This window comes from Pelodiscus sinensis, unplaced genomic scaffold (assembly GCF_049634645.1).
Source record: "Pelodiscus sinensis isolate JC-2024 unplaced genomic scaffold, ASM4963464v1 ctg69, whole genome shotgun sequence".
Lineage (NCBI taxonomy): Eukaryota > Metazoa > Chordata > Testudines > Trionychidae > Pelodiscus > Pelodiscus sinensis.
In genome coordinates, this window is record NW_027465915.1 from 126,654 (window position 1) to 152,536 (window position 25,883).

The 25,883-nt window shown below is 57.6% G+C and overlaps 1 protein-coding gene across 14 annotated transcripts in view; it reads right to left on the minus strand.

The window, feature by feature from the left end:
* Positions 1–20,528: 20,528 nt before the first annotated feature.
* The window catches only part of LOC102446721 (SRSF protein kinase 3-like), an 82,704-nt gene continuing 77,349 nt past the window's right edge, over positions 20,529–25,883 (minus strand). For 2 of the 14 annotated variants that reach the window (XM_075916683.1, XM_075916682.1), the window contains exon 13: positions 20,529–22,545. Coding sequence is in view for 3 of the 14 variants with exons in the window: in XM_075916685.1 (XP_075772800.1) it covers positions 24,059–24,192 (134 nt within the window). In the remaining 11 variants the exon portion in view is untranslated. Of the gene's footprint in view, positions 24,193–25,883 lie in introns of all 14 variants that reach the window. The other 12 variants (XM_075916676.1, XM_075916678.1, XM_075916674.1 and 9 more) reach the window with 12 other exon arrangements.

Below are 25,883 nucleotides of genomic sequence, written 5' to 3' on the forward strand. Positions count from 1 at the left end.
GTTCTCACCCACAATTATTTCCAGTTTGAGAACAACTTATACATCCAGATCAGCGGCACAGCCATGGGTACATGCATGGCCCCACAGTATGTTAATATCTTTATGGCTGACCTAGAACAACATTTCCTCAACTCCCGTCCCCTTTTACCCCTTCTCTACTTACGCTACATCCAGGACATCTTTATGATCTGGACGCATGGCCAAGAAACACTGGAGACATTCCACAGAGATTTCAACAATCTACACCCCACCATCAACCTCAGCCTGGACCATTCTACACAAGAGATCCATTTCCTGGACACCACCGTACAAATCAACAATGGAAAATTAGACACCACCCTCTACAGAAAACCCACTGACTCATACAGTTACCTACATGCTTCCAGCTCCCATCCAGCACACACCATACGATCCATCATCTATAGCTAAGCCCTTCGATACAACTGCATCGGCTCTAATCCCACAGACAGAGACCAGAAACTTCAGGATCTCTACCAAGCATTTATAAACCTCAACTACCCACCCGGAGAAATAAAAAAGCAAATTGAAAGAGCCAAACGAATACCTAGAAACCATCTACTACAAGACAGACCCAAGAAAACCAACAATAGAACACCACTTGTCATCACCTACAGCTCCCAACTTAAACCTGTCCAACACATTATCAATAAACTACAGCCTATACTGGAACAGGATACCATACTCCAAGAGAGCGGCGCCAAAGACCCCCCCAAGCAGCGAGACCCGAGAGCGGCGCCAGAGACCCCCCCAAGCAGCATCACCAGAGACCCCCCCCCAGCAGCACGACCCACAAGCGGTGCCAGAGACCAACCCCACCAGCAGCGAGACACGAAAGTGGCGCCAGAGACCCCCCCCAGCAGCGCAATCCGAGAGCGGCGCGAGAGACCCCCCCCCCAGCAGCGCAATCCGAGAGCGGCGCCAGAGACACCTCCCCAGCAGTGCGACCAGAGAGCGAAAATAGAGACCCCCTCCAACAGCATCACCTGAGAGCGGTGTCAGAGATCCCCCCGAGCAGCGTGACCCGAGAGCGGCGCCAGAAACCTCCCCAGCAGCATCAACAGAGACCCCCCCGCCCAGCAGCGCGACCCACAAGTGGCGCCAGAGACCCGCCCCCCCAGTATCGCGACCCGAGAGTGGCCCCAGAGACACCCCCAAGCAGCGAGACCAGAGAGAGGCGCCAGAGACACCCCCAAGCAGCGAGACCAGAGAGCGGCGCCAGAGACGCCCCCCCCCCCCAGGAGCGCGATCCGAGAGAGGCGCCAGGGACCCCCGAGCAGCGTCACCCGAGAGCGGCGCCAGAGACCCCCCCCAGCAGCGCGACCCGAGAGCGGCGCCAGACCCGCCCCCCCCCATCAGAGTCACCTGAATGTGGCACCAGAGACCCCGCCCCAGAAGCAAGACCCGAGACCGGCGCCAGAGACCACCCCCAGCAGCACGACCCGAGAGCGATGCCAGAGACCCCCCCAAGCAGTGTGACCAGAGAGCGGCGCCAGAGACCCCCCTCAGCAGCACAACCCGAGAGCGGCGCCAGACACCCCCCCCACAGCATGACCCAAGAGCGGCGCCAGAGACCCCCCCCAGCAGCGCAATCCGAGAGCAGCGCCAGAGACACCCCCCAGCAGCGCAATCCGAGACCGGCGCCAGAGACCCCCCCCCCAGCAGCGCAATCCGAGAGCGGCGCCAGAGACACCCCCCAGCAGCGCAATCCGAGAGCGGCGCCAGAGACCCCCCCCAGCAGCGCAATCCGAGAGCGGCGCCAGAAACACCCCCCAGCAGCGCAATCCGAGAGCGGCGCCAGAGACCCCCCCCAGCAGCGCAATCCGAGAGCGGCGCCAGAGACCCCCCCCCAGCAGCGCAATCCGAGAGCGGCGCCAGAGACACCCCCAGCAGCACAATCCGAAAGCGGCGCCAGAGACCACTCCCAGCAGCGCAATCCGAGAGCGGCGCCAGAGACACCCCCCAGCAGCGCAATCCGAGAGCGGCGCCAGAGACCCCCCCCCAGCAGCGCAATCCGAGAGCAGCGCCAGAGACCACTCCCAGCAGCGCAATCTGAGAGCAGCGCCAGAGACCCCCCCCCAGCAGCGCAATCCGAGAGTGGCGCCAGAGACCCCCCCCAGCAGCGCAATCCGAGAGCGGCGCCAGAGACCCCCCCCCAGCAGCGCAATCCGAGAGTGGCGCCAGAGACCCCCCCCAGCAGCACAATCCGAGAGCGGCGCCAGAGACACCCCCCAGCAGCGCAATCCGAGAGCGGTGCCAGAGACCACTCACAGCAGCGCGATCCGAGAGCGGCGCCCGAGACACCACCCAAGCAGCGCAATCCGAGAGCGGCGCCAGAGACCCCCCCCAGCAGCTCAATCCGAGAGCGGCGCCCGAGACACCACCCAAGCAGCGCAATCCGAGAGCGGCACCAGAGACACCCCCCTAGCAGCGCAATCCGAGAGCGGCGCCAGAGACCCCCCCAGCAGCGCAATCCGAGAGCGGCTCCCGAGACACCACCCAAGCAGCGCAATCCGAGAGCGGCGCCCGAGACACCACCCAAGCAGCGCAATCCGAGAGCGGCGCCAGAGACACCCCCCTAGCAGCGCAATCCGAGAGCGGCGCCCGAGACACCACCCAAGCAGCGCAATCCGAGAGCGGCGCCAGAGACACCCCCCTAGCAGCGCAATTCGAGAGCGGCGCCCGAGACACCACCCAAGCAGCGCAATCCGAGAGCGGCGCCCGAGACACCACCCAAGCAGCGCAATCCGAGAGCGGCACCAGAGACACCCCCCTAGCAGCGCAATCCGAGAGCGGCGCCAGAGACACCCCCCCAGCAGCGCAATCCGAGAGCGGCGCCCGAGACACCACCCAAGCAGCGCAATCCGAGAGCGGCACCAGAGACCCCCCAGCAGCGCAATCCGAGAGCGGCACCAGAGACACCCCCCCAGCAGCGCAATCCGAGAGCGGCGCCCGAGACACCACCCAAGCAGCGCAATCCGAGAGCGGCGCCAGAGACCCCCCCCAGCAGCGCAATCCGATAGCGGCGCCAGAGACCCCCCCCCCCCAGCAGCGCAATCCGAGAGCGGCGCCAGAGACACCTCCCCAGCAGTGCGACCAGAGAGCGAAAATAGAGACCCCCTCCAACAGCATCACCTGAGAGCGGTGTCAGAGATCCCCCCGAGCAGCGTGACCCGAGAGCGGCGCCAGAAACCTCCCCAGCAGCATCAACAGAGACCCCCCCCTCCCAGCAGCGCGACCCACAAGTGGCGCCAGAGACCCGCCCCCCCAGTATCGCGACTCGAGAGTGGCCCCAGAGACACCCCCAAGCAGCGAGACCAGAGAGAGGCGCCAGAGACACCCCCAAGCAGCGAGACCAGAGAGCGGCGCCAGAGACGCCCCCCCCCCCCAGGAGCGCGATCCGAGAGAGGCGCCAGGGACCCCCGAGCAGCGTCACCCGAGAGCGGCGCCAGAGACCCCCCCCAGCAGCGCGACCCGAGAGCGGCGCCAGACCCGCCCCCCCCCATCAGAGTCACCTGAATGTGGCACCAGAGACCCCGCCCCAGAAGCAAGACCCGAGACCGGCGCCAGAGACCACCCCCAGCAGCACGACCCGAGAGCGATGCCAGAGACCCCCCCAAGCAGTGTGACCAGAGAGCGGCGCCAGAGACCCCCCTCAGCAGCACAACCCGAGAGCGGCGCCAGACACCCCCCCCACAGCATGACCCGAGAGCGGCGCCAGAGACCCCCCCCAGCAGCGCAATCCGAGAGCGGCGCCAGAGACACCCCCCAGCAGCGCAATCCGAGAACGGCGCCAGAGACCCCCCCCCCAGCAGCGCAATCCGAGAGCGGCACCAGAGACACCACCCAAGCAGCGCAATCCGAGAGCGGCGCCAGAGACCCCCCCAGCAGCGCAATCCGAGAGCGGCACCAGAGACACCCCCCCAGCAGCGCAATCCGAGAGCGGCGCCCGAGACACCACCCAAGCAGCGCAATCCGAGAGCGGCGCCAGAGACCCCCCCCAGCAGCGCAATCCGAGAGCGGCGCCAGAGACCCCCCCCAGCAGCGCAATCCGAGAGCGGCGCCAGAGACACCCCCAGCAGCACAATGCGAAAGCGGCGCCAGAGACACCCCCCAGCAGCGCAATCCGAGAGCGGCGCCAGAGACACCCCCCAGCAGCGCAATCCGAGAGCGGCGCCAGAGACCACTCCCAGCAGCACAATCCGAGAGCGGCGCCAGAGACCCCCCCCAGCAGCGCAATCCGAGAGCGGCGCCAGAGACCACTCCCAGCAGCGCAATCCGAGAGCAGCGCCAGAGACACCCCCCTAGCAGCACAATCCGAGAGCGGCGCCAGAGACCCCCCCCCAGCAGCGCAATCCGAGAGTGGCACCAGAGACCCCCCCCCAGCAGCGCAATCCGAGAGCGGCGCCAGAGACACCCCCCAGCAGCGCAATCCGAGAGCGGCGCCAGAGACCACTCACAGCAGCGCAATCCGAGAGCGGCGCCCGAGACACCACCCAAGCAGCGCAATCCGAGAGCGGCGCCAGAGACCCCCCCCAGCAGCGCAATCCGAGAGCGGCGCCCGAGACACCACCCAAGCAGCGCAATCTGAGAGCGGCACCAGAGACACCCCCCTAGCAGCGCAATCCGAGAGCAGCGCCAGAGACACCCCCCTAGCAGCGCAATCCGAGAGCGGTGCCCGAGACACCACCCAAGCAGCGCAATCCGAGAGCGGCGCCAGAGACACCCCCCTAGCAGCGCAATCCGAGAGCGGCGCCCGAGACACCACCCAAGCAGCGCAATCCGAGAGCGGCGCCCGAGACACCACCCAAGCAGCGCAATCCGAGAGCGGCGCCAGAGACACCCCCCTAGCAGCGCAATTCGAGAGCGGCGCCCGAGACACCACCCAAGCAGCGCAATCCGAGAGCGGCGCCCGAGACACCCCCCTAGCAGCGCAATCCGAGAGCGGCGCCAGAGACACCCCCCCAGCAGCGCAATCCGAGAGCGGCGCCCGAGACACCACCCAAGCAGCGCAATGCGAGAGCGGCGCCCGAGACACCACCCAAGCAGCGCAATCCGAGAGCGGCACCAGAGACACCCCCCTAGCAGCGCAATCCGAGAGCGGCGCCAGAGACACCCCCCTAGCAGCGCAATCCGAGAGCGGCGCCAGAGACACCCCCCTAGCAGCGCAATCCGAGAGCGGCACCCGAGACACCACCCAAGCAGCGCAATCCGAGAGCGGCACCAGAGACCCCCCCAGCAACGCAATCCGAGAGCGGCGCCAGAGACACCCCCCCAGCAGCGCAATCCGAGAGCGGCGCCAGAGACACCACCCAAGCAGCGCAATCCGAGAGCGGCACCAGAGACCCCCCCAGCAGCGCAATCCGAGAGCGGCACCAGAGACCCCCCCCAGCAGCGCAATCCGAGAGCGGCGCCAGAGACCCCCTGTGACGGAGTTTCTGGGTGTGAGCACCTCGCCCCTTCTCCCCCAGCCAGTCTCGGCCCTAGTCTGGGGAGGGGGCGGGGCCCAGCGTACCCACCGTCTGAATTGGACTCGTTGGTCGCCCCACCCAGGGCCTTGGTGATAGTCTCTAGTTGCGGGGGCGATCACCCCTCAGCCCCCGAGGGACTGGGGGGGATCTGCGACCCCTTTGCCAGTCTTTCCTGCTCCTCGACTTGGTGGAGTAGGAGAGGGTTGTGGCGTGGAAGGGGAAGGGGAGTGGGGGACCCGGGCCCTCCCTCATCACCGGGTCCCAGCCCGAGGCCCTAAGCGGAGGTCAGTGACCGGTAGTCGCCCTCCGCGGCAGACGGGGCTGCGGCCCTCAACTCGTCCACCCACGGGCGCCAAAAGGTTCCCGCCTCGGGCTCCTTCCACTCCCCGCTGACCTGTCGCTGGCGGGACAGGTTCAAGGTCACTCACCCCGTCTGAGTCATCGAGCCCGTCCCAGGGCGAGCCGCCACCTGCCGAGTCCTTCCCTCCGGGTTGCCCCGAGGGATGAGGGTTTGGTGCTCCTGGACGCCAGGGCGCCCGCAGCTGCACTCTCCCCCTTCTTGCCGGGCCGCTCCCGGCTGTTATGGGCGCCGGGGGATGACGTCGGGGTGGTAAGCTCCGCCCCCTCGGTGCCGCCCCTCTCACGGGCGTCCCGGCGCGCTCCCGGGTGCTCAGCTGAAGCGCCAGTCGGGGCGGCAGGGGCGGGCGCTTTCTGGCCGCTCGCACTCGGCCCCGCCTCCCGCTACCCGCTTCTGTCGGCGCTGCGGGGTGTCCTGCCCTCAGCGCTGCCGCCTGGGAGCGCTCGGCCGCCACGGCGGCTGCTTTTCCCGTCGCGGGGGGGGTTTCCCCCTTGGGTTCACGTGCGGACCCCGCCGGGTCCGTCACACACCTCCCCCCCTTTGAGAGGCGAGTTCCCGGGTTTGGTTGTTCCCCTATCCGGGAAAAAAAGTCCGCGTTTTGGTGGGTAATTCCGGGCCTGTGCACCACGTTGAAGCAGTACGGCTGTAGGGCCAAATACCACCGCATTATACGCGCGTTTGTTTCTTTCATTGAATTGAACCAAACTAAGGGTGCGTGATCAGTCACCAACTTAAATTTATTCCCCCATAAGTAATACCGTAGTGTGTCGACTGTCCATTTCACCGCAAGTGCTTCTTTCTCGATCGTGGCGTAAGCCCGTTCGGCTGGTAACAGTTTTCGGCTTAGGTATAAGACCGGCTGATCCCCGCCCTGTTCCTCTTGAGCTAGCACCGCTCCGAGTCCCACCTCCGAGGCATCTGTATAGAGCAGTGGTCGGCAACCCGCGGCTCGCGAGCCACATGCGGCTCTTTACACGCTTTAATGCGGCTCTTCTGTGTGCCGGGCGCCCGCTCCCCTCCCTCCTCTCGGGCGGCCGCCCCAAAAGTCTAGTTACTAGACCAAACCGCAATTCAAACCGCATTTGGAGTGGGGCGGGGCCGCAGGGGGCGGGTGGGCGTGGGCCGGGATCCAATGGGGCTCCGGGGGCGGGGCCTCACCTGGGAAGGGGGCCGGGTGGTGTTTCTCGGCACCTCCTGCTGCTCAGCGCCGCTTCGTGTGAGTGCCGGGCCGGGGGGCAATGAGACGGGGGGGGCGGGAATAGGAGGGCATAGAGATAGTGGGGGGGGGGGGGGGGTAAAGGAAGGGGGCTAGAGGCGGGGACGGGGGGGGCGCCGCCCGGGCAGAGTGGCGGGTGGAGGAACCGTGGGACGGAGGGGAAGATGGGGCGGGGGGGAGAAGGAGGGGGCAGGGGCGGGGAAAGGAGGGCAGTGGGGCGGGGGGGGGAATGGAGGGGGCAGGGGCGGAGGGGGAGAAAGGAGGAGGCAGGGGCAGTGGGGCGGGTGGAGAATGGAGGGGGCAGGGGTAGTGGGGCGGGTGGGGAATGGAGGGGGCAGGGGCAGTGGGGCGGGTGGGGAATGGAGGGGGCAGGGGCAGTGGGGCGGGTGGGGAATGGAGGGGGCAGGGGCGGAGGGGGAGAATGGAGGGGGCAGGGGCAGTGGGACGGGTGGGGAGAAAGGAGGGGGCAAGGGCAGTGGGGGGATGGCGCCCGGGGCAGCACGGCGCCCGGCCAGACACACAGCGGGGCGGGGGAGTGGACGAGACAGGGGCACTGGGAAGGGGCAGAGGACGGGGCGGGTCAGTGAGGCGGGCGGGGACGGAGAGGGCAGACGGGGAAGTGGCAGGAAGGGCGGGGTGCGGGAAAGGACAGTGCGGACGCGTGGAGGAGGGGCAGATCAGACACTTCTTTTCGTTGCGGGAAGTCGGGGTGTCTGCATTGTATGGTCGGGGGGTGGTGGCGTTGGGGTCTCTACACGGAGCTGCCTGTCTCTGGTGCTGGGACCCCAGTCTCTTGGGGCGGGCTGCCTTTGCTCGCGGGTCTCACTCCTTGCTTCACAGCTCGTTTGTTTTGTTGCGGAGCCTTTTCTCAGCTGAGACCCCCACCCTGGCTGGCCTGTGCTGCTGTTGCGCTTTGAACGTTATGCTAAGCATTTTGGAGCATTTAGTTTGAACCTGTGTAAAACACTCCTGGGCAGATAAACGGCCCGGGAGAGTAGAGGGGTGGATTTTAGCGATGCTTCATTCTGAATTTTTGCTTGGTCTGAAATGAGAGAAGAAGTTTCTTTCTGTGTGAATTAAACAGTCTGTAAAATACTAGTTCTTTCTTATCGTAATCACTCGGAGGGGCCTGTGCAAAGATACTCAGTGCAGAAGGTCCCTTATCATGATAGCCAGAGACCCGACAACACACAGATACCTCTAAGAAGTGTTAACAAGAACAGCCGGGATTCTGGAAACTGGAAGCTCTCTAAAAATCCAGTGCAGTCTTCACCCTTGAGGTTACTCACTTCTTGCAATTGAACAATGAAAATAGGGCGATTGGGTTGCAGGATTTGGTTTTTTTTATTGTAGCCTTTCTGTAATTGTTCCAGTGAGTTAATGCACTTCCTCATGTTTGGATTGCAGATACTGCTGGGGAAGCTTTGTTTATTTAAAACTGACCTGCTGGGAGGGGGTTGTTCCTTTTGTGCTGCTTTGTGATGTGTAACTGTAGCCTGAACATTTTAAGGTTTTATTTGCTTTCTGTGACCTTATAGTTAGGAATTTCAAGCTTGAGATGTGAATTTGGACAGAGGGAGACTGATCTGAAATACTGAGCTGGCAGCATAGAGATGGTAGTTGAACTTCTTTGCAATTTAGTTTACTTGGCTATAAGGTATAGATGAAGAGCCCTATACAACTTCCACAGAAAGATGGAGTGGGGATGAGGATTTTCAGAAAGACCTATTGATGGAGGATTAGAGATGTAGGGGAATCAGAAGAGAACAGTTCACTGCTGAGGAAAAGGGTTTTAACTCATGCTCACTAAGGCACAGCAATTTAGCTTTAAACTTGGGTTAGCAGTGCTAGCTCATCTGAGGCTGCCCTATAGACTTTAACAGTATACTAATAAGAGTTAAATGCTGTGTTGCTGTATCTTCACTGTTTTGTCCTAAATTAGCTACCCTTGAGTTAAGCATACTTTTTTTATGTAGACATACCCAAGAGTGGTGAAAAGGCATACTTGCATGCAGAATATTCTCAATAAAAACTTATTGAAACTAAAAACAGTGTACCATCCTATGTATTTTCGGGTTTAAAAATGTGGCTCTCAAAATAAATTTCAATCGTGGTTTTGGCGAGATTTGGCTCAGTTGAAAAAAAAGGTTGCCCACCACTGGTATAGAGGATGAAAGGTTTATCAAAGTCTGGCTGCCTCAGTACCGGGGCTGAGGCCAGGCTTTCCTTTAACGTTTGGAAAGCGCGTTCGGCCTGTGGATTCCACTGAACCCTGGTTGGTTCCGCATTCTTTATCAGTTCGGTCAAGGGGGCAGCTAGAGAGGCGAACTGTGGTACGAATCTCCTGTAGTAACCCGCCAGCCCCAGGAACTGGCGGACCTGTTTTTTTGTTGTCGGGGTCAGGTAATCTTTCAGGGCTTGTATTTTGCTGTAGATTGGCTTCAGCTTTCCCCGCCCCACCATGTAGCCCAGGTAGGAGACTTCCCGTTGTGCAAAGTGACATTTTTTTGGGTTGGCCGTAAGGCCCACCTTACCCAGTGTTGTCAGTACCGCTTCAATGTGGCTTAGATGATCCCTCCACGTCCGGCTGTAGATGACAATGTCATCTATGTAGGCGGCGGCGTACGACTGGTGGGGCGCCAGGATTCGGTCCATCGTCCGCTGGAAGGTCGCGGCCGCCCCATGGAGTCCAAAAGGCATGGTCCGAAATTGGAACAGCCCAAAGGGTGTTGAGAAGGCTGTCTTCTCCCGGGCCGGGGGGTCGAGAGGGATTTGCCAGTACCCCTTAGACGGATCCAATGTTGTTATGTATACGGCCTGTCCCAGTCGCTCCAGTAGCTCGTCCACTCTCGGCATTGGGTAGGCATCGAACCGGGATACGGCATTTACTTTCCTGAAATCTATGCAAAACCGAGTTGACCCGTCGGGCTTAGGGACCAGGACGATCGGGCTGCGCCACTCGCTGGCGGATTCCTCTATCACCCCCCAGCTTTGCATTAGCTGCAACTCCCGCTTAACCGTGTCCCACGCCTTTCGGGGGAGGGGTCGGAGGGGCTCGCGCACCTTTTGGCCCTCCTCGGTGATGATCCGGTGTAGACCCATGGTCGTACGGCCCGGTCTCGTTGTGAGGGTCTCCCGGTGCTGCTGGAGGACCTCTTTTAACTGCTCTTGTTGCGGGTATGTCAGTTCGGGGCCCCACCGGGGTTCTGGCTGCTCCGCTTCTTCCTCTACTCGGGGCCCTAGATCTTCTCCCTGGGAGGCCGGTGCTATCAACAGGGTCTCGCGGGGTACCCATTTCTTTAGCAAGTTAATGTGGAAGATCTGGGTCCCTTGCCTGCTTCCAGATAACTTTACCTCGTAGTCGACCTCCCCCACCCTTCTTACTATCTCAAAAGGTCCCTGCCACTGTGCTAGCAGTTTGGATTGGGTTGTGGGGAGGAGTAGCATAACCCGATCCCCCGGCTGGAAGTTCCGCTGGCGGGCGTGGGCGTCATAGTACCTTGTTTGGCGCCTCTGGCTCTCTTCCACATTCAGCCGGGCGTACTCACCCAGCCGGCTTAGCTTCTCCCGTAGCTGGGTGATATACTGGACCGTTCCCCGTCCGGTGGTCGGCGTCTGTTCCCAGCCTTCCCTCAGGAGGTCCAGGATCCCTCGGGGTCGCCGTCCGTACAGCAGCTCAAATGGTGAGAATCCTGTGGAGGACTGGGGGACTTCCCGTATTGCAAATAGGAGGCTGGGGAGCATTAGGTCCCACCCCCGGGGGTCCTCCTTTACAAACCGACGCAGCATGCCCTTAAGTGTTTGGTTAAATCGTTCCACCAGGCCATTGGTTTGGGGGTGGTAAACCGACGTCTGTAGCTGTTTGATCTTCAGCATCCTACAGAGCTCTTTAATGACCCGCGATGTCACGTTCGGGCCCTGGTCGGTGAGGATGGCCTGGGGAAGCCCGACTCGCGAGAAGATTCGCAGGAGTTCCTGGGCCAGGGTAGGGGCCTTGGTATTCCGGAGGGGTACTGCCTCCGGGTAGCGGGTGGCGTAGTCTATCACCACCATAATGAAGCGGTGGCCCCTCCCCGACGGTTCTAAGGATCCGACCAGGTCCATGGCTACCCGCTCGAACGGGACAGTCACCACCGGGAGGAGTACCAAGGGGGCCTTCGGCACTCTGGCCGGGCCGGTTTTCTGGCACTCAGGGCAGGATGCGCAGAAGTCCTGCACGGCCCGAAAGACCCCTGGCCAAGAGAACCATTGCAGGACCCGGTCCAATGTTTTCTCGCGTCCCAGGTGGCCCGTCCAGGGGTTAGCGTGCCCCAGCTCCAATACCTCCCGGCGAAAATGGGTGGGGACCACCAGCTGCCTCCGCTCCTCCCCCCCTTTTTCCGTTGTGACCCGGTAAAGTCGATCTTCCCATACCTGGAATTGTGGGCCTTGGGCAGGTCGGTCTGGGCCTTGCTCCGTCCCTCCGGTCGCGGTCGCTTGGTCCCATGCGTTTTGCAGGGAGGGATCCATCCTCTGCTCCATTAGGAAGTCTGGCTCCATTCCTACCTTCAGGCAGATTGCTCCTCCGCGGGGCTCCCTGTCCTGCCCCTGGCCCCGGTACTCCACTGCTTGTCCCTGGGGCATTAGTGGGGTCCGGCTCTGCAGCAGGGCCCCGAATCCGGGCCAGTCTCGTCCTATAAGGAGGGGGTAGGGCAGGTCCCTGGCCTTCCCCACTTTCCATAGTAAGTCCTGGCCACCACCGGTCAGGTGCACTTGGGCGGTGGGGTAGGCGCGGACGTCCCCATGGACGCAACGCATCCAGACGGGTTCTCCTTCCGATTGACTCTGGGGGACGAGGTCAGCCCTGATGAGAGTCACGGATAACCCGGAGTTGACCAGGGCCGTAACTGGCTGCCCTTCCACCAACATCTCCCGGAGGACGCGGTCCCCGGTACCTGTCATCTTCCCCGCGGTCCCAGCTGGTTCCCTCTGGTTCAGGGTGCAGTCCCGTTTAAAATGGCCCTCCTACCCGCACTGGAAGCAGGGCCCCCGGGGTCCTGGTCGTGCTTCCCTCAGGGTCCGCTCCGGTGGCTCTCCCTCTTCGGTTCTCTCCGGCCGCTGGGGCGGCCAGACCGGGGCTAAACGAGGGACCTTCTGGCGTCCTCGTCGTTCCCCGGGGGGGTGTTCCCGCCCTTCGGGTTTCCCCAACGGCCGGGGCCCTCCAGCCTTCGGGCCTGGTAGTACCTCTCGCCGGCCCCCGCTCTCTTCTTGCTCGGCCAGCAGGTGTGCCTCCATCAGGGCCACCGCCTCGTGGAGGGTCGAGGGTTGATTCCTTCGGACCCATCGCTGCCCGTCCCGGGGCAGTATGTGTAGGAACTGTTCTAGGACTATCCTTTCCGTGACTTGAACCCCGGTCTTTTGTTCCGGTTGTAGCCATCGATTTGCCCACTCCCGCAACCGCTGGGCCACCGCTCTTGGTCTGTCCCCGGTCTTGTACCCTTCTTGCCGGAACTTCTGTCGACAGGTCTCGGGGGAGTGCCCTATTTGGTCCAATATGGCTTCGCGCACTTTGGCATAGTTCAGGGCGTCTGGAATTGCTAGGCTCCGATAAGCCAGTTGGGCGGGTCCGCTCAAATAGGGGGCCAACAAGGTGGCCCACTGCTCCGGTGGCCAGTGTGCTGCCGACGCCACCCTCTCGAAGGTGGTCAGGAATGCTTCGGGGTCATCTTGGGGCCCCAACTTGCTAAGGCGTAGGAGGAGGTTGGGTCCTTCCCCGGCTCCTCCTGGTCCTCCTATGGCGGTTCCCCATCTCTTTTCTGCTGTCTGCCGCCACTGGTCCTGCTGGGCGGCCATCTCCTGAATCAGTAGTCTTTGTTGTTCCTGGAATTGACTTGTCAGTTGTTGGACCAGCTGGGCCTGGCGCTCTTGCTGGATCTGATTCTGTTGACGTTGGTTCCCCTCGAACCATTCTAGGAATTGTCGGGGTTCCATTGTTCCTTCCAGCTCCGTACTGTACTCTGGGGAAATCGCCCGGTTTTCCGGGTCTTGCTCGTCTGTGGGAAACAATGTTTATGCCCACATTCTCCACCAGTGTGACGGAGTTTCTGGGTGCGAGCACCTCGCCCCTTCTCCCCCAGCCAGTCTCGGCCCTAGTCTGGGGAGGGGGCGGGGCCCAGCGTACCCACCGTCTAAATTGGACTTGTTGGTCACCCCACCCGGGGCCTTGGTGATAGTCTCTAGTTGCGGGGGCGATCACCCCTCAGCCCCCGAGGGACTGGGGGGGCTCTGCGACCCCTTTGCCAGTCTTTCCTGCTTCTCGACTTGGCGGAGTAGGAGAGGGTTGTGGCGTGGAAGGGGAAGGGGAGTGGGGGACCTGGGCCCTCCCTCACCACCGGGTCCCAGCCCGAGGCCCTAAGCGGAGGTCAGCGACCGGTAGTCGCCCTCCGCGGCAGACGGGGCTGCGGCCCTCAACTCGTCCACCCACGGGCGCCAAAAGGTTCCCGCCTCGGGCTCCTTCCACTCCCCGCTGACCTGTCGCTGGCGGGACAGGTTCAAGGTCACTCACCCCGTCTGAGTCATCGAGCCCGTCCCAGGGCGAGCCGCCACCTGCCGAGTCCTTCCCTCCGGGTTGCCCCGAGGGATGGGGGTTTGGTGCTCCTGGATGCCAGGGCGCCCGCCGCTGCACTCTCCCCCTTCTTGCCGGGCCGCTCCCGGCTGTTATGGGCGCCGGGGGATGACGTCGGGGTGGTAAGCTCCGCCCCCTCGGTGCCGCCCCTCTCACGGGCGTCCCGGCGCGCTCCCGGGTGCTCAGCTGAAGCGCCAGTCGGGGCGGCAGGGGCGGGCGCTTCCTGGCCGCTCGCACTCGGCCCCGCCTCCCGCTACCCGCTTCTGTCGGCGCTGCGGGGTGTCCTGCCCTCAGCGCCGCCGCCTGGGAGCGCTCGGCCGCCGCGGCGGCTGCTTTTCCCTGTCGCGGGGGGGGTTTCCCCCTCGGGTTCACATGCGGACCCCGCCGGGTCCGTCACACCCCCCCCCCAGCAGCACAATCCGAGAGCGGCGCCAGAGACCCCCCCCCGAGCAGCGTGACCCGAAAGCGGCGCCAGAGACCTCCCCAGCAGCATCACCAGAGACCCCCCCTCCCAGCAGCGCAACCGACATGCGGTGCCAGAGACCCCCCCCAACATCGCGACCCGAGAGCGGCCCCAGAGACCCCCCCAAGCAGCGAGACCAGAGAGCAGCGCCAGAGACGCCCCCCCCCAGGAGCGCGACCCGAGAGAGGCGCCAGGGACCCCCCAGCAGCGTCACCCGAGAACGGTGCCAGAGATCCCCCCCCGCAGCGCGACCCGAGAGCGGCGCCAGACACCCCCCCATCAGCGTCACCTGAATGTGGCACCAGAGACCCCGCCCCAGCAGCAAGACCCGAGAGCAGCGACAGACACCCCCCCCAGCAGCGTCACCCGAATGGGGCAGCAGAGACGCCCGCCCAGCAGTGTGACCTGAGAGTGGCGCCTGGGACCCCCCCAGCAGCGCAACCTGAGAGCGGCGACAGAGACCCCCCCCCATCAGCGTGACCCGAGAGCAAAACCAGAGACCCCCCCAGCAGCATCACCCTAGAGCGACAGAGACCCCCCCCATCAGCGCGATCCGAGAGCGAAACCAGAGACCCCCCCTCAGCAGCATCACCCTAGAGCGGCAGAGACCCCCCCCCCATCAGCGCGATCCGAGAGCGGCGCCAGACCCGCCCCCCCCATCAGCGTCACCTGAACGTGGCACCAGAGACCCCGCCCCAGCAGCAAGACCCGAGAGCGGTGCCAGGGACCCCCCCCAGCAGCAAGACCCGAGAGCAACGCCAGAGACCTGCCCCAGCAGCACGACCAAAGAGCGGGGCCAGAGACCCCTCCCTCCCAGTAGCACAACCCGAGAGCGGCGTCAGAGACCCCCCCCAAGCAGTGTCACCCGAGAGTGGAGCCAGAGACCCTCCCCCCAAGCAGCATCACTCGAGAGCGGCGCCAGACCCGCCCCTCCCCATCACCGTCACCTGAATGTGGCACCAGAGACCCCCTCCCCAGCAGCGCGACCCGAGAGAGGTACCAGAGACACCCCCCCAGCAGCACCACCCGAGAGTGGCGTCAGAGACCCCACCCCAGCAGAGCGACCCCAGAGCGTCGCCAGAGGACCCCCCCCAGCAGCGTCACCCGAATGCGGCGCCAGAAAACCCCCCCCCCCCATCAGCGTCACCTGAACGTGGCACCAGAGACCCCGCCCCAGCAGCAAGACCCGAGAGCGGTGCCAGGGACCCCCCCCAGCAGCAAGACCCGAGAGCGACGCCAGAGACCTGCCCCAGCAGCACGACCAAAGAGCGGGGCCAGAGACCCCTCCCTCCCAGTAGCACAACCCGAGAGCGGCGTCAGAGACCCCCCCCAAGCAGTGTCACCCGAGAGTGGAGCCAGAGACCCTCCCCCCAAGCAGCATCACTCGAGAGCGGCGCCAGACCCGCCCCTCCCCATCACTGTCACCTGAATGTGGCACCAGAGACCCCCTCCCCAGCAGCGCGACCCGAGAGAGGTACCAGAGACACCCCCCCAGCAGCACCACCCGAGAGTGGCGTCAGAGACCCCACCCCAGCAGAGCGACCACAGAGCGTCGCCAGAGGACCCCCCCCAGCAGCGTCACCCGAATGCGGCGCCAGAAACCCCCCCCACCCAGCAGCGCGACCCGAGAGCGGCGCCAGAGACGCCCCCCAGCAGCGCGACCCAAGAGCAGCGCCAGAGCCCCCCCTTAGCAGCGCCACCTGAGAGCGAAACCAGAGACCCCCCCCGAGCAGTACCACCAGAGAGCAGCGCCAGAGACACCCCCAGCAGCACGACCCGAGAGCAGTGCCAGAGACCCCCCCCCAGCAGCATCACCTGAGAGCGACGCCAGAGTCTCCCCCAGAGCAGCGCAACCCAAGAACAATGCCAGAGACCCCCCCAAATCAGCATAACGCGAGAGCGGCGCCAGAGCCACCCCCCCACAGCAGCGTCACCCAAGAGTGGCGCCAGAGCTACCCGAGAGAGGACACGGCAAAGCAGAGCAAGGACAAAGACACAGACAGAAACAGACAGACAGAACGTATTGGCCAATACGAGAGAGCAACAAGAGAGAAGCACACGAGAGGCAGCCAGAAACCTTACCACCTTGCGTCTTCCTCCTCGAGCCAAGCGTCTGCTGAGAAGGACACCGTGTTCCAGAGAAACCAGCACCCGTGACAAACGGGAGCCCTGTTTCTCCCGCAATGAAGGCAGCACTTCGTGATCCTCCGCTCGGACTCGCTGTCTAAGCAAACGTGACTTCCCATTCTAGAGCCGAGTGGGCCGTAAGCCGAGAGATTTCCTCACCCGACACTTATCTCCGTGTCAGCGATGGCTGCTCCGCTCCCAGCCAGTTCTCACCTTGCTTCAACCAAGCTCCCGAGCTCCCTGTTCTCGTTTCCGTTCCGTCCCCAGATGGGAGGACACTGGGACGGTTGACTTCTTATCGCTCGCTGCCGAACACAGCAAAGGGGGAAAACCAAACAAACAACTTAGCGTTTCAGACCACAAGGACGCGGCATCGCTTCTCCTCCCACCATCGCACCGCAACTTCCCACCATCGGCCACCCCCTCCCGCTGCCACTGCAGGAACGTTGAGAGAACGGAGGCCTTGAATCTTTATCCACACTCTGTTGAACTGCTACTGCCCCTTCACCAGTCCCCAAGCCACCAGGCTCCGTGCCCCAGCAGGAAGCTCTCTGCCTCAGAAGAAACCTACTGCCAGGACGCTTGAAGATTTCAAAGCACCCATCTCCTACTCACGCAGAGCCATGGGAAGGCCGAACGCTGAGGACCCTTCACGTGTCCCGAGAATCACGTCCAGGCAGCTCAAGTCCATCTCGGACGGTATCTTCTCAGCCCACGGCCCCGCACTGATTCCTCTGCAAGCGTGTAACAATAAAAACCCAGCGTGAGCTCCCACTCACTACGGTCCATAACTGCGGGAATTCTATCCTTTAGCCCTTTCCCCTCTGCCCTCTGTATCTGGCCCACTACAAGGACACTGAGTCAGTCAGCCAGGACACAGCCAGGACGCACCACTGCTCTCCCTTGCTCTACCTTGCGCGACGCATACCTGCATAATTCCTGTTAGCGCCTGAGCCCTTAACCCGTGGAGATGCTCACCTGGAATAGCTCTTGACTTGCATTAATTTTGCTCATAGTCTCATTTTCTCTCTCTCTTCATCGCAGAACTGGAGGAGTCTCCAATAGTTGACTTTTTCCCCTGGTTCTGAATCCAGCACTTTAGGAAAAGTGAACACGTTGGCATCTCAGTCCGTAATGTCGCGTAAGCGCTTCTCACATATAAAGTATGCCTCTGGCTTCTACCCTCCCACTGGCACTGCAGAAATACCAGTGGAGAAGAGCGCTTTGAGCCCACATCCAAATAGTCTCCTTCCAGAGCAGACCCAGCAGAATTCTTCGTACCCAAAAGGAAGCTCCTGGCCTGTGATGAAATCATCAGTTGTCCCCTACTTTTTTGAAGGCTCCAAAGACCACCATCTGTCAAGCAGCAATGGTCTCAAGTTGAGGTGGGAGAGGTCCAGGTTGGATATTAGGAAAAACTATTTCACTAGGAGGGTGGTGAAGCACTGCAATGTGTTACCTAGGGAGGAGGTGGAGTCTCCATCCCTAGAGGTGTTTATGTCTCGGCTTGACAAAGCCCTGGCTGGGTTGATTTAGTTGGAATTGGTCTGCCTAGAGCAGGGGGCTGGACTTGATGACCTTCTGAGGTCTCTTCCAGGTCTATGATTCTATGTGGAGATGCTAACCCAGCAGACCTGCCCATGTGCTGTGGAGGGAGACTGCAGGACTGCGAAGAATAGAGTCTCAAAGGGGTGATCAGTGGTGGAGTTCATTTCCTACTTTGGTCTCTACATAACTGACTATCTTGAATACATGGTATTGGGGGCTGCACTGTGGAGGGGAGAGATCTAAGGATCCCAGGGGCACAGAGTTTGGGGGATTTAGAGGCTCCAGAGATGGAGGAGAGCATGGAGGAGTGTTTGAGGACCCCAGGTTGGCAGGCAAAGCCAACTCAGCAAGTTCATGCGGAACAATAATTGGAATTGGGGAGAGCTGGGGGTTAAGGGATCCCATGAATGGAGGGATAACTGGTGCAGGGAGCAGATTAGGGAACGATATGGCAGGCTAGCAGTGTTGGGAAGGAGGAGGACTGAGGGGGTAGGAGTGCAACTTAAGGGCGTGAAAGAAGGAATAAGAGAGGCTGACAGATCCCAGGCCCGGCGAGACTGGGAAGGAAGGAAGAAGGTGTGAAAGCAGGCTCTTTGCTGGCCAGGCCTCTCGCGTGTATTGCCATCCAAGCAAAAGGCCAACTTCCCCTTGATGAACACCCTTATACTATGTACAGGCAGTCCCCAACTTACGCGGATCCGACTTATGTCGGATCCGCAGTTACGAACGGGGCTGCCCCAGAGTACACGGACTGCGGGACCTCGCGGTCCTGCCGCCTGTGTACTCTGGGGCTTTGCTCTGCGTCTCCCTGGTCTGCAGACCAGGAAGACGCAGAGCAAAGCCGTGGAGGGGCTCGGGCAGCGGGGTAGCCCCGCTGCCCGAGCCGCCCCCCCCCCACCCGCGCGGCTTTGCAAAGCGCGGGGAAGCCAGCGGCGGGGCAGTCCAGGCGTGCCTGGGGTGCCTCGCTGCCCGAGCCCCCCCCCGCGGCTTTGCAAAGCCAGCAGACCAGGGAGACGGGGAGCAAAGCCGCGGAGGACCCAGGCGGTGGGACCGCGGTGCATCTCGGTCCGCCGCCTGAGTCTTCCTGGTCTGCTGGGGTGGGGGGTGGGGGGGCACAGCTAGTACGGCCCCCTCCCCCCCCCAGCAGACTAGGCTTTTCTCCGGACGCCTGTGGCAGAGCAGCTGGGGTGCTGCCGGTTGGTCCCGCAGCGCCGCTCTGGGCGCTACTGGTGCAACCCAGCAGCACCCCATCTGCTCTCCCCCCCCAGCTGCTCTGCCCCAGGCGTCCCCAAGTCAGCTTCTGCTGAAACTGACCAGCGCTGACTACAGGAAGCCTGAGGCAGAGTTGCTCTGCCCCAGGCTTCCTGGAATCAGCTGCTGATCAGTTTCAGCAGCAGCTGACTTGGGGACGCTTGGGGTTCTTAAGTTGATTCTGTATGTAAGTTAGAACTGGCGATCAGTTTCAGCAGCGGCTGAATCTGGACGCCAGTTCCAACTTACATACAGATTCAACTTAAGAACAAACCTACAGTCCCTATCTTGTACGTAACCCGGGGACTGCCTGTAACTTAAAGATCAGCGACGAACAGGAACCAAAACCAGACCTGAAAAGTTCATGTAAAGTTTGTGCTGGTTGTGCTGACTGTGCCATGCCCGATAAGGCAGAAAAGGAAAAACAGGAAACCATCTCACCCCCTTACTCCTGTAGCTTAACAGACAGGGTCTGCTAGCCTATCACAAAAAGTGTGCAAAAGCTTTCTCTATAAAACAGCTTCCCCTCCTGTATCAAATTGAGGAATCCCGAATAAACATTGGATGGCGGAATATGAGCCAGGTCCGAGGACTGATCACCCGAGTGCTACCTCCCGCTCACCGAACCAAACGAGTTCCTGTAGAGCGTAACGTATACCAAACATAACGAATACCAAATATGTTGTTGTTGTAGTTTGTGTGTCTGTTAAATGTAAGTATTGTTATCTGAAATTGTTTAGAGGTATTGTTAAGTAGTAGTGTTAAAAGTTTTAGATAAATGATTAGTCTTATAAGTAAGACTGATGTAAATGTAACTGTTAATAATCCCTAGTCCCTTGTTAACAACTATTGGAATTTAGAGAAACCTCAAAGAATTTTCTTCACTGTATTGCATTTTGCTTATTGGACATTCTAATAATTATTTAGTGCCTACGTATGTAAGAAATTGATAAAATCATAATTTATACGTAGAAGCCCTTTAATAAAAGTTTAAAAGATATTTAGTAATAGTTTGCCTGTTTCTGCGCCTTCCTGGGACTAGCCACATTTCCGAACCTTTTACTTTAAGCCACATGGCGTCATGAACAGGATGTGGTTTATGTCCTTGGAGATGTGGAAAAGGCAACCAGTCTATGGAAGACTTGTATCAGCATATTGTCTTCCACCAACTTGAATAAAACCGAAGCCCCCCAGATTTAGTTCAAAAGCTTATCTTAACCATTGGGACTGGTTTGGAAGCAAAAGTCTGGCAGGTACAGGTAACCACAGAGGGCTTAGGATGCTTGTTACTCAGAACCCCCCATCTCTCCTTCTACCCCATAAATGAAAGCGAAGGACCAGAGTTAATAAAAGCTGGGGGCAATGAAAATATTTTAAGCTCTATTAAAAAATACTAAAGAAAGTAGGACACCCTTCAAAACCTACTGACTTTAGACCAAAAACCCCCTTTGGCACTGCTAAACATAGTATTTTAATCCATACCCTAGGTGAATTGCTGGAGAATAGAAAACAAAAAAAAAAGATAGGTCCTGATACTTACCAAGCAGAGAAGGTAATTGGAACGCTTTGGCATGCTTTAAAATGAACCTTGGATAGATTGGGAAGTGCTGAGGCGGCGCTGCGGACTGCAGCCATAGCGTCAGCCTCAGACCCACAAAACCCTGCTGAGGTGCCATTGCATATGGTGGCTGTAATGCTAGCCTCGAGTTCGTTAGAGAACCCAGAACACCGACACTATCAGCGTGACCTGAAAAGCCCAATCCAGCTGCAACCCCCCTCTAAGCTGCTCATGACCCTCCTGGGGGGTCACAACCCAGTTTGAGAAACACTAGTGTCGAAGCAAAAGCCTCATTCGGTTTACGCGGCTAAACAGACAGTTTTATTGGCCAATAAAAGCAAAGTGAGCCAAACGTGGTCCTAGCAAAGCCGGGCCCAGTAAGGCTGGCTAATACAATCAATCCTAGTATTTTATACCCTTAACCAAACAAGTCTGACGTCAGGTCAAGAAATCAAAGCGAACTTCAAAGAGGAATTACTATCAGCAGAGAAAGAAACAGGTTTAGAGGGAGTTTGAGCTTCAGTTCAAAATAGGTCATTAACACATTCCAACAGCGCATCCTTCCGACCTCTCCCCACCTCGGTGAAGGCCAGTTCACTCCCTCTAGTGTACGTGCAGACACAAGAAACTGAAATGGCTTTTGTTATACAGAATGGCTTCTAGCTAAATATGAATGGCTTCTAGCTAAATGGTTTCTACAAATCCCCCCTTTTAGCCTTTTAAAGGCTAACTTTGAAGCCATTTCATGCCTCCATTTCCATCAAAGCCTTTATATACATTTCTTGCTCATCATATTTTAATATCATGAGTTCTACATTCCCATTGGTAAGGGTCTGTCTTGTGTTTTCTAGAATACAAGAAATATAGCATTTGATTAACAAGAAACAAAAATAAACACAAAAGAATATAGCTAATATTAAAACTACACCTTGCAGAATCTAAGTTTTCACATGTCCAAACTAGCTTCTCAACTAACCCTAAAGGGTTCAGTTTTCCTCCTGTCTTAGGCTTTCTACAGTTCTTTCAATTTCTGAGGCATCTTCCTCTACTTCCTTGCTGGTGTCAGTGATATACACACAGCATTCTCTTCCTACTAAGGCACAAACCCTGCCCTTATTTGCTAGGACGTAGTCTAGGGCCATTCCGTTTTCGCTTATTCCTACCCTGGCTCCTGAACTATTACATGTCCAGCAGTACTTTCCAATTGGGGTCAAGGCTAGGCGGATATACCCTGGGTTAGTAAACCCTTTATCCTGCCAAGTATCATTTGGCTTTAGTTCACTAAACAGTGTGCCATTCATTTGAGTGTTGTTTAGTGGGACTGGAATCATTGGGATGCCTCCTTCTGAATGTACAGGACTGTGAGCACATATCCAGCAACCTGTGGAATTAAATTCTTGGGAAACTTGGTTCATTAAAAGCATCAACACATTTGAACCATATAGGTTATAACTGCTAGGTATTAAAAACAAGATTAAGCATGAGCTTAACATGAATTGTTTGTCCAGCCTCATGCTGGCTGTTCTTCAGGACTTCGTAGTTTGCTTCACCTAACGCTGGCAGGTTCTTTTGGGCCGCAGCTGGTACCTTAGCCTTGGTCTCTCAGGCTCGTCTGCTTCTGGGCCTGGATTGCCGGTACCAAGCCTGCGTTGATCCCCGTCTGCTTCTGGACCTGGGTCTCTGGTACTAGGTCTGCGGTGCTCCTTGTTGGGGCCAACCTCTGTAGGAACCAGTTTGCAGTGGGAGGCGTGAATCCAGGCGGGCAATCCCTCGCTCTTTACAGCAGTATAAGTGGTAAGAAGGACTTGGTAGGGACCCTTTCACCTGGGTTCCAGGGAAGTCTTCCACGGGTGAACTTTCATGCAAACCCAGTCTCCTGGTTGTAGTTTATGGCCCGGCTCAGTCGGGGCCTCCTGGAAGGCGTCTTTAACCTGTGAATGATAAGACTGTACACACCTCATAAGTTCTTGACAATACTTGACTGTGCTTCCTTTAATAAGTGTGGCATCAGCCAAGTCAATTTCTGGGCTGCTTAACAATCTCATACGTCGGCCACATGCAATTTCATATGGACTGAGTCCAGTTTTTTTATTAGGAGTGGCTCTCATGCTCATTAGGGCATTCGGAAGTGCTTCTACCTATGTTAAACCGGAGTTCTCACATATTTTAGCAAGTTTGTTCTCTAAAATCCTGTTTCATCTTTCTACTGCTTCTGCGCTCTCCAGGTGTCGCGCACAGTGCAGTGCTTGTCTGAAAGAGTAGTACTTTGCCAGTTTTTGAACAATTTGTCCAGTAAAATTGGTACCTCTATCACTGGAGATCACAAGATGTATTCCCCATGATGGGATGTAATGATTTAGAAGTTTCTTTGCCACTGTGATGGCTTCTGCTTTCCTGCAGGGATAAGCTTCTACTCATCTCAAAAACAAGCAAACAATAACCAGCACATTATTCAAAAGATTGACATTTAGGCAATTGAATAAAGTCCATTTTTAAATTCAGAAATGGTCCTAAAGGTGAAGGTCTGGTTGCCAGAACTGTCTTTACAGGTTTACTCACGTTGTGGGCTTGGCAGACAGGGCAAGCCAGACAGTAATCTTTGGCTGCTTGGGAGAATTTAGGAGCAAACCAATTTTGTTTTAGGGTTGCTACCATCCCCCCTTTTGCCAATGTGTGACAATTTAGGGAGCACTCCTGCTTTTCTGATTCTGGGGCTTGGTCTCGCAGGAGGGCCAGTTCTGACAGAGATGGCGTAGGAGCTGGCAATGATAGGAGAGAAGGGAAAAACAGCAGGTAGAGGAGCAGATTGCACTACATTCTAGACAATACAAACTGCATAGCCTGCTACTAAAACTCCACTAGAATTGTAAAAGCAAGAACCGTTTGTGTAAAGCACAAAGTTAAGATTATTCAAGGGACTTTAATTATTCTTTCACTAAAACAACAATATTGTACACACAACAATGTTTGAAATACATATAGCAAAATCAAGACCCACATACAAATCTGGACAGAACACAGAACACAAACTTATTATGTCATGACACAGAACCATGGTTTGTTTGGTTTTTTCAGTTAACTTTCAGCTGATATTAGCGCTTTTTGATGATCTGAAAGACAAAGAAAACACTTGTACCCCCATTGGGGTGGCCTATTATAACTTAAAATACTGCTTAAGATCTGTTTGGGGAACCAGTTACAGCTAGTTCCTTACCACTTCTATGGGCAAGTGAGCTGCAACTTTCTGAGAACAAGGGCGCTTCATCGGTACTCGTGACCTTCCACTCCCTTGAATTACCTCAGAGTTGCTAGCCCTCCCCAACAGTGACATGCCTCAGTTTTCCTCTTGTACTGCAGACCAGGCTTTTTTATTTTTTTTATGTGAAGCTTCAAATAATTTACTGCCACAGAAACTCTTTCTTAGAACAAGGTGCTTGCTAGTTACTATTCTAGCAAGCAAAAAGGTTTTCTTTTCCTGAAAAGAATCACATGCAATGTTACAGACTTACTTATGAGGGACAGTGCCTTCCCCCCTTCCAGAACAGACAGGCAGTTTGCAGACACACACAACCTTGGATCTGAAAGCAAGCCAAAAGTGCTATCAACTCAGCCTTGAACAGAAATACAGTGAAGTTTCTGGGCTTGGATTTTTTTAAACAATAATTAGTTTCCTTGGAAGACACATTTAACCCTTAGGGTGCAGGTTTTACAAATTTACAATGTATAGGTTCTATTCTTTTATGCAGTTAACCAATTAAGTTTCAGTAGAATTCCTTACTTTCCCTTTAATAGATTTAACAAAGTGTCTGTAGCCAAATGTTTAACTTGACTGTTTCTTTGCTGAGATGACCAAAAAAGACTACAAGAAACAAGGAGTCATTTCTTAAAGCAGTTTTTTTTCCTTACACATTACAATATTGCTTAATTTTTTTCTTCTTTAGGATTTGGAGGAACACTTCCCTTAAACTGTTAAACTTATTTTACACTTGGTGTTTTGCAGGCAAGTTTGTTACAGGAGCCGGTGTTTTTCAAAGGGAAAAGCTAATTCCTTTCAGTTATTTTTCATGTTTCCTCTCTATCTGTGTATGCGTTATAAAGAGGGATAGAGGGGTGATGTTGTGCCAGATTTCTCCCCCACCCGCCAAGCTTGGTTGATACGGGTGTGCTAACTGAGAAATCTTTTTTTTTCCAACTTCTTGTGCATTATTTTGGCACAGAGGCGCTGCAGCAACTTAAGTTACATATCTTACTGCAGGGAGGATTTTTGCTTTTCTGAGCTTTACTTTTATCCCTCAGGCTTTAATTTTTCTTCTTTTCAAATTTGTTAAATGCTTACAGGTCCTTGGACCATTATGCACGTACATGTAGTACACAGGGGTGCCTTTCAGCAGTGTGGAGGGTGTTTAGATTAACCCCCACCTAAACTAACTCTACACACTCTAAAGAAAGAGTCTGCTGGGTCTAGAATGTCAAACCTTAGCAGCTCATGAAATAAGGGGAGTCGTCACTCCCGCACATATCTGCTGAGTCTCGCGGTTCAGAGGACCCTCCCCCCCACCACCTTCCTTTGCGTTCACAGCTCTGGTGCAGCTGGGACCAGCTCAAGTCTCAGACCTATGCACCAGCATTCATACTTCACTCATTACATTTGTGGGAGAAAAATCCAATAACTCCAGTTGTGTCAAAGGGGGGACTGTGCAGGAAATCAAAACTCTCTAAAAGAAAACTGCAGTAAGAGTTAAAAGTTTTCCAGGCCTTTCTCCCTGTATCAGAGAGAAATCATCTTAACTCTAATCAAGACCCTTCCAATGCCTCCTATCTCAACTTCATGGAGACTCCTAGTCTGTCACAATTTGTCATATAAACCCTTATTTTTGTCACAGTTTGCCTTGTAGACTCCTCCACTCAGGTTCTCATGTGCCTTTGTACTGTAAAACTTACTTCTAGCACTCCTGGTGTGAACAGAAATGTCTCAGAGTACTTCTGCTGAGACCTTGATATGTTAAAGAAAACAATCAACAACTAAACTGTCTGAGCATACTGTATAAAGCAGTGGTCCCCAACCTTTACGGGCTCCCGGGCGCCCGGGGGCGGGGCCACACACTCACCGGACGCCCGGGGGCGGGGCCACACTCGCGCCCGGGGGCGGGGCCACACTCGCACCGGGCGCCCGGGGGCGGGGCCGCACGTCCTGGGGCACACCAGGGCCGGGGCCGCCCGAGCCCCTTGTGCCGTGGGCCCGGGGCTGGCGCCGCCGCCCGAGCTGCGT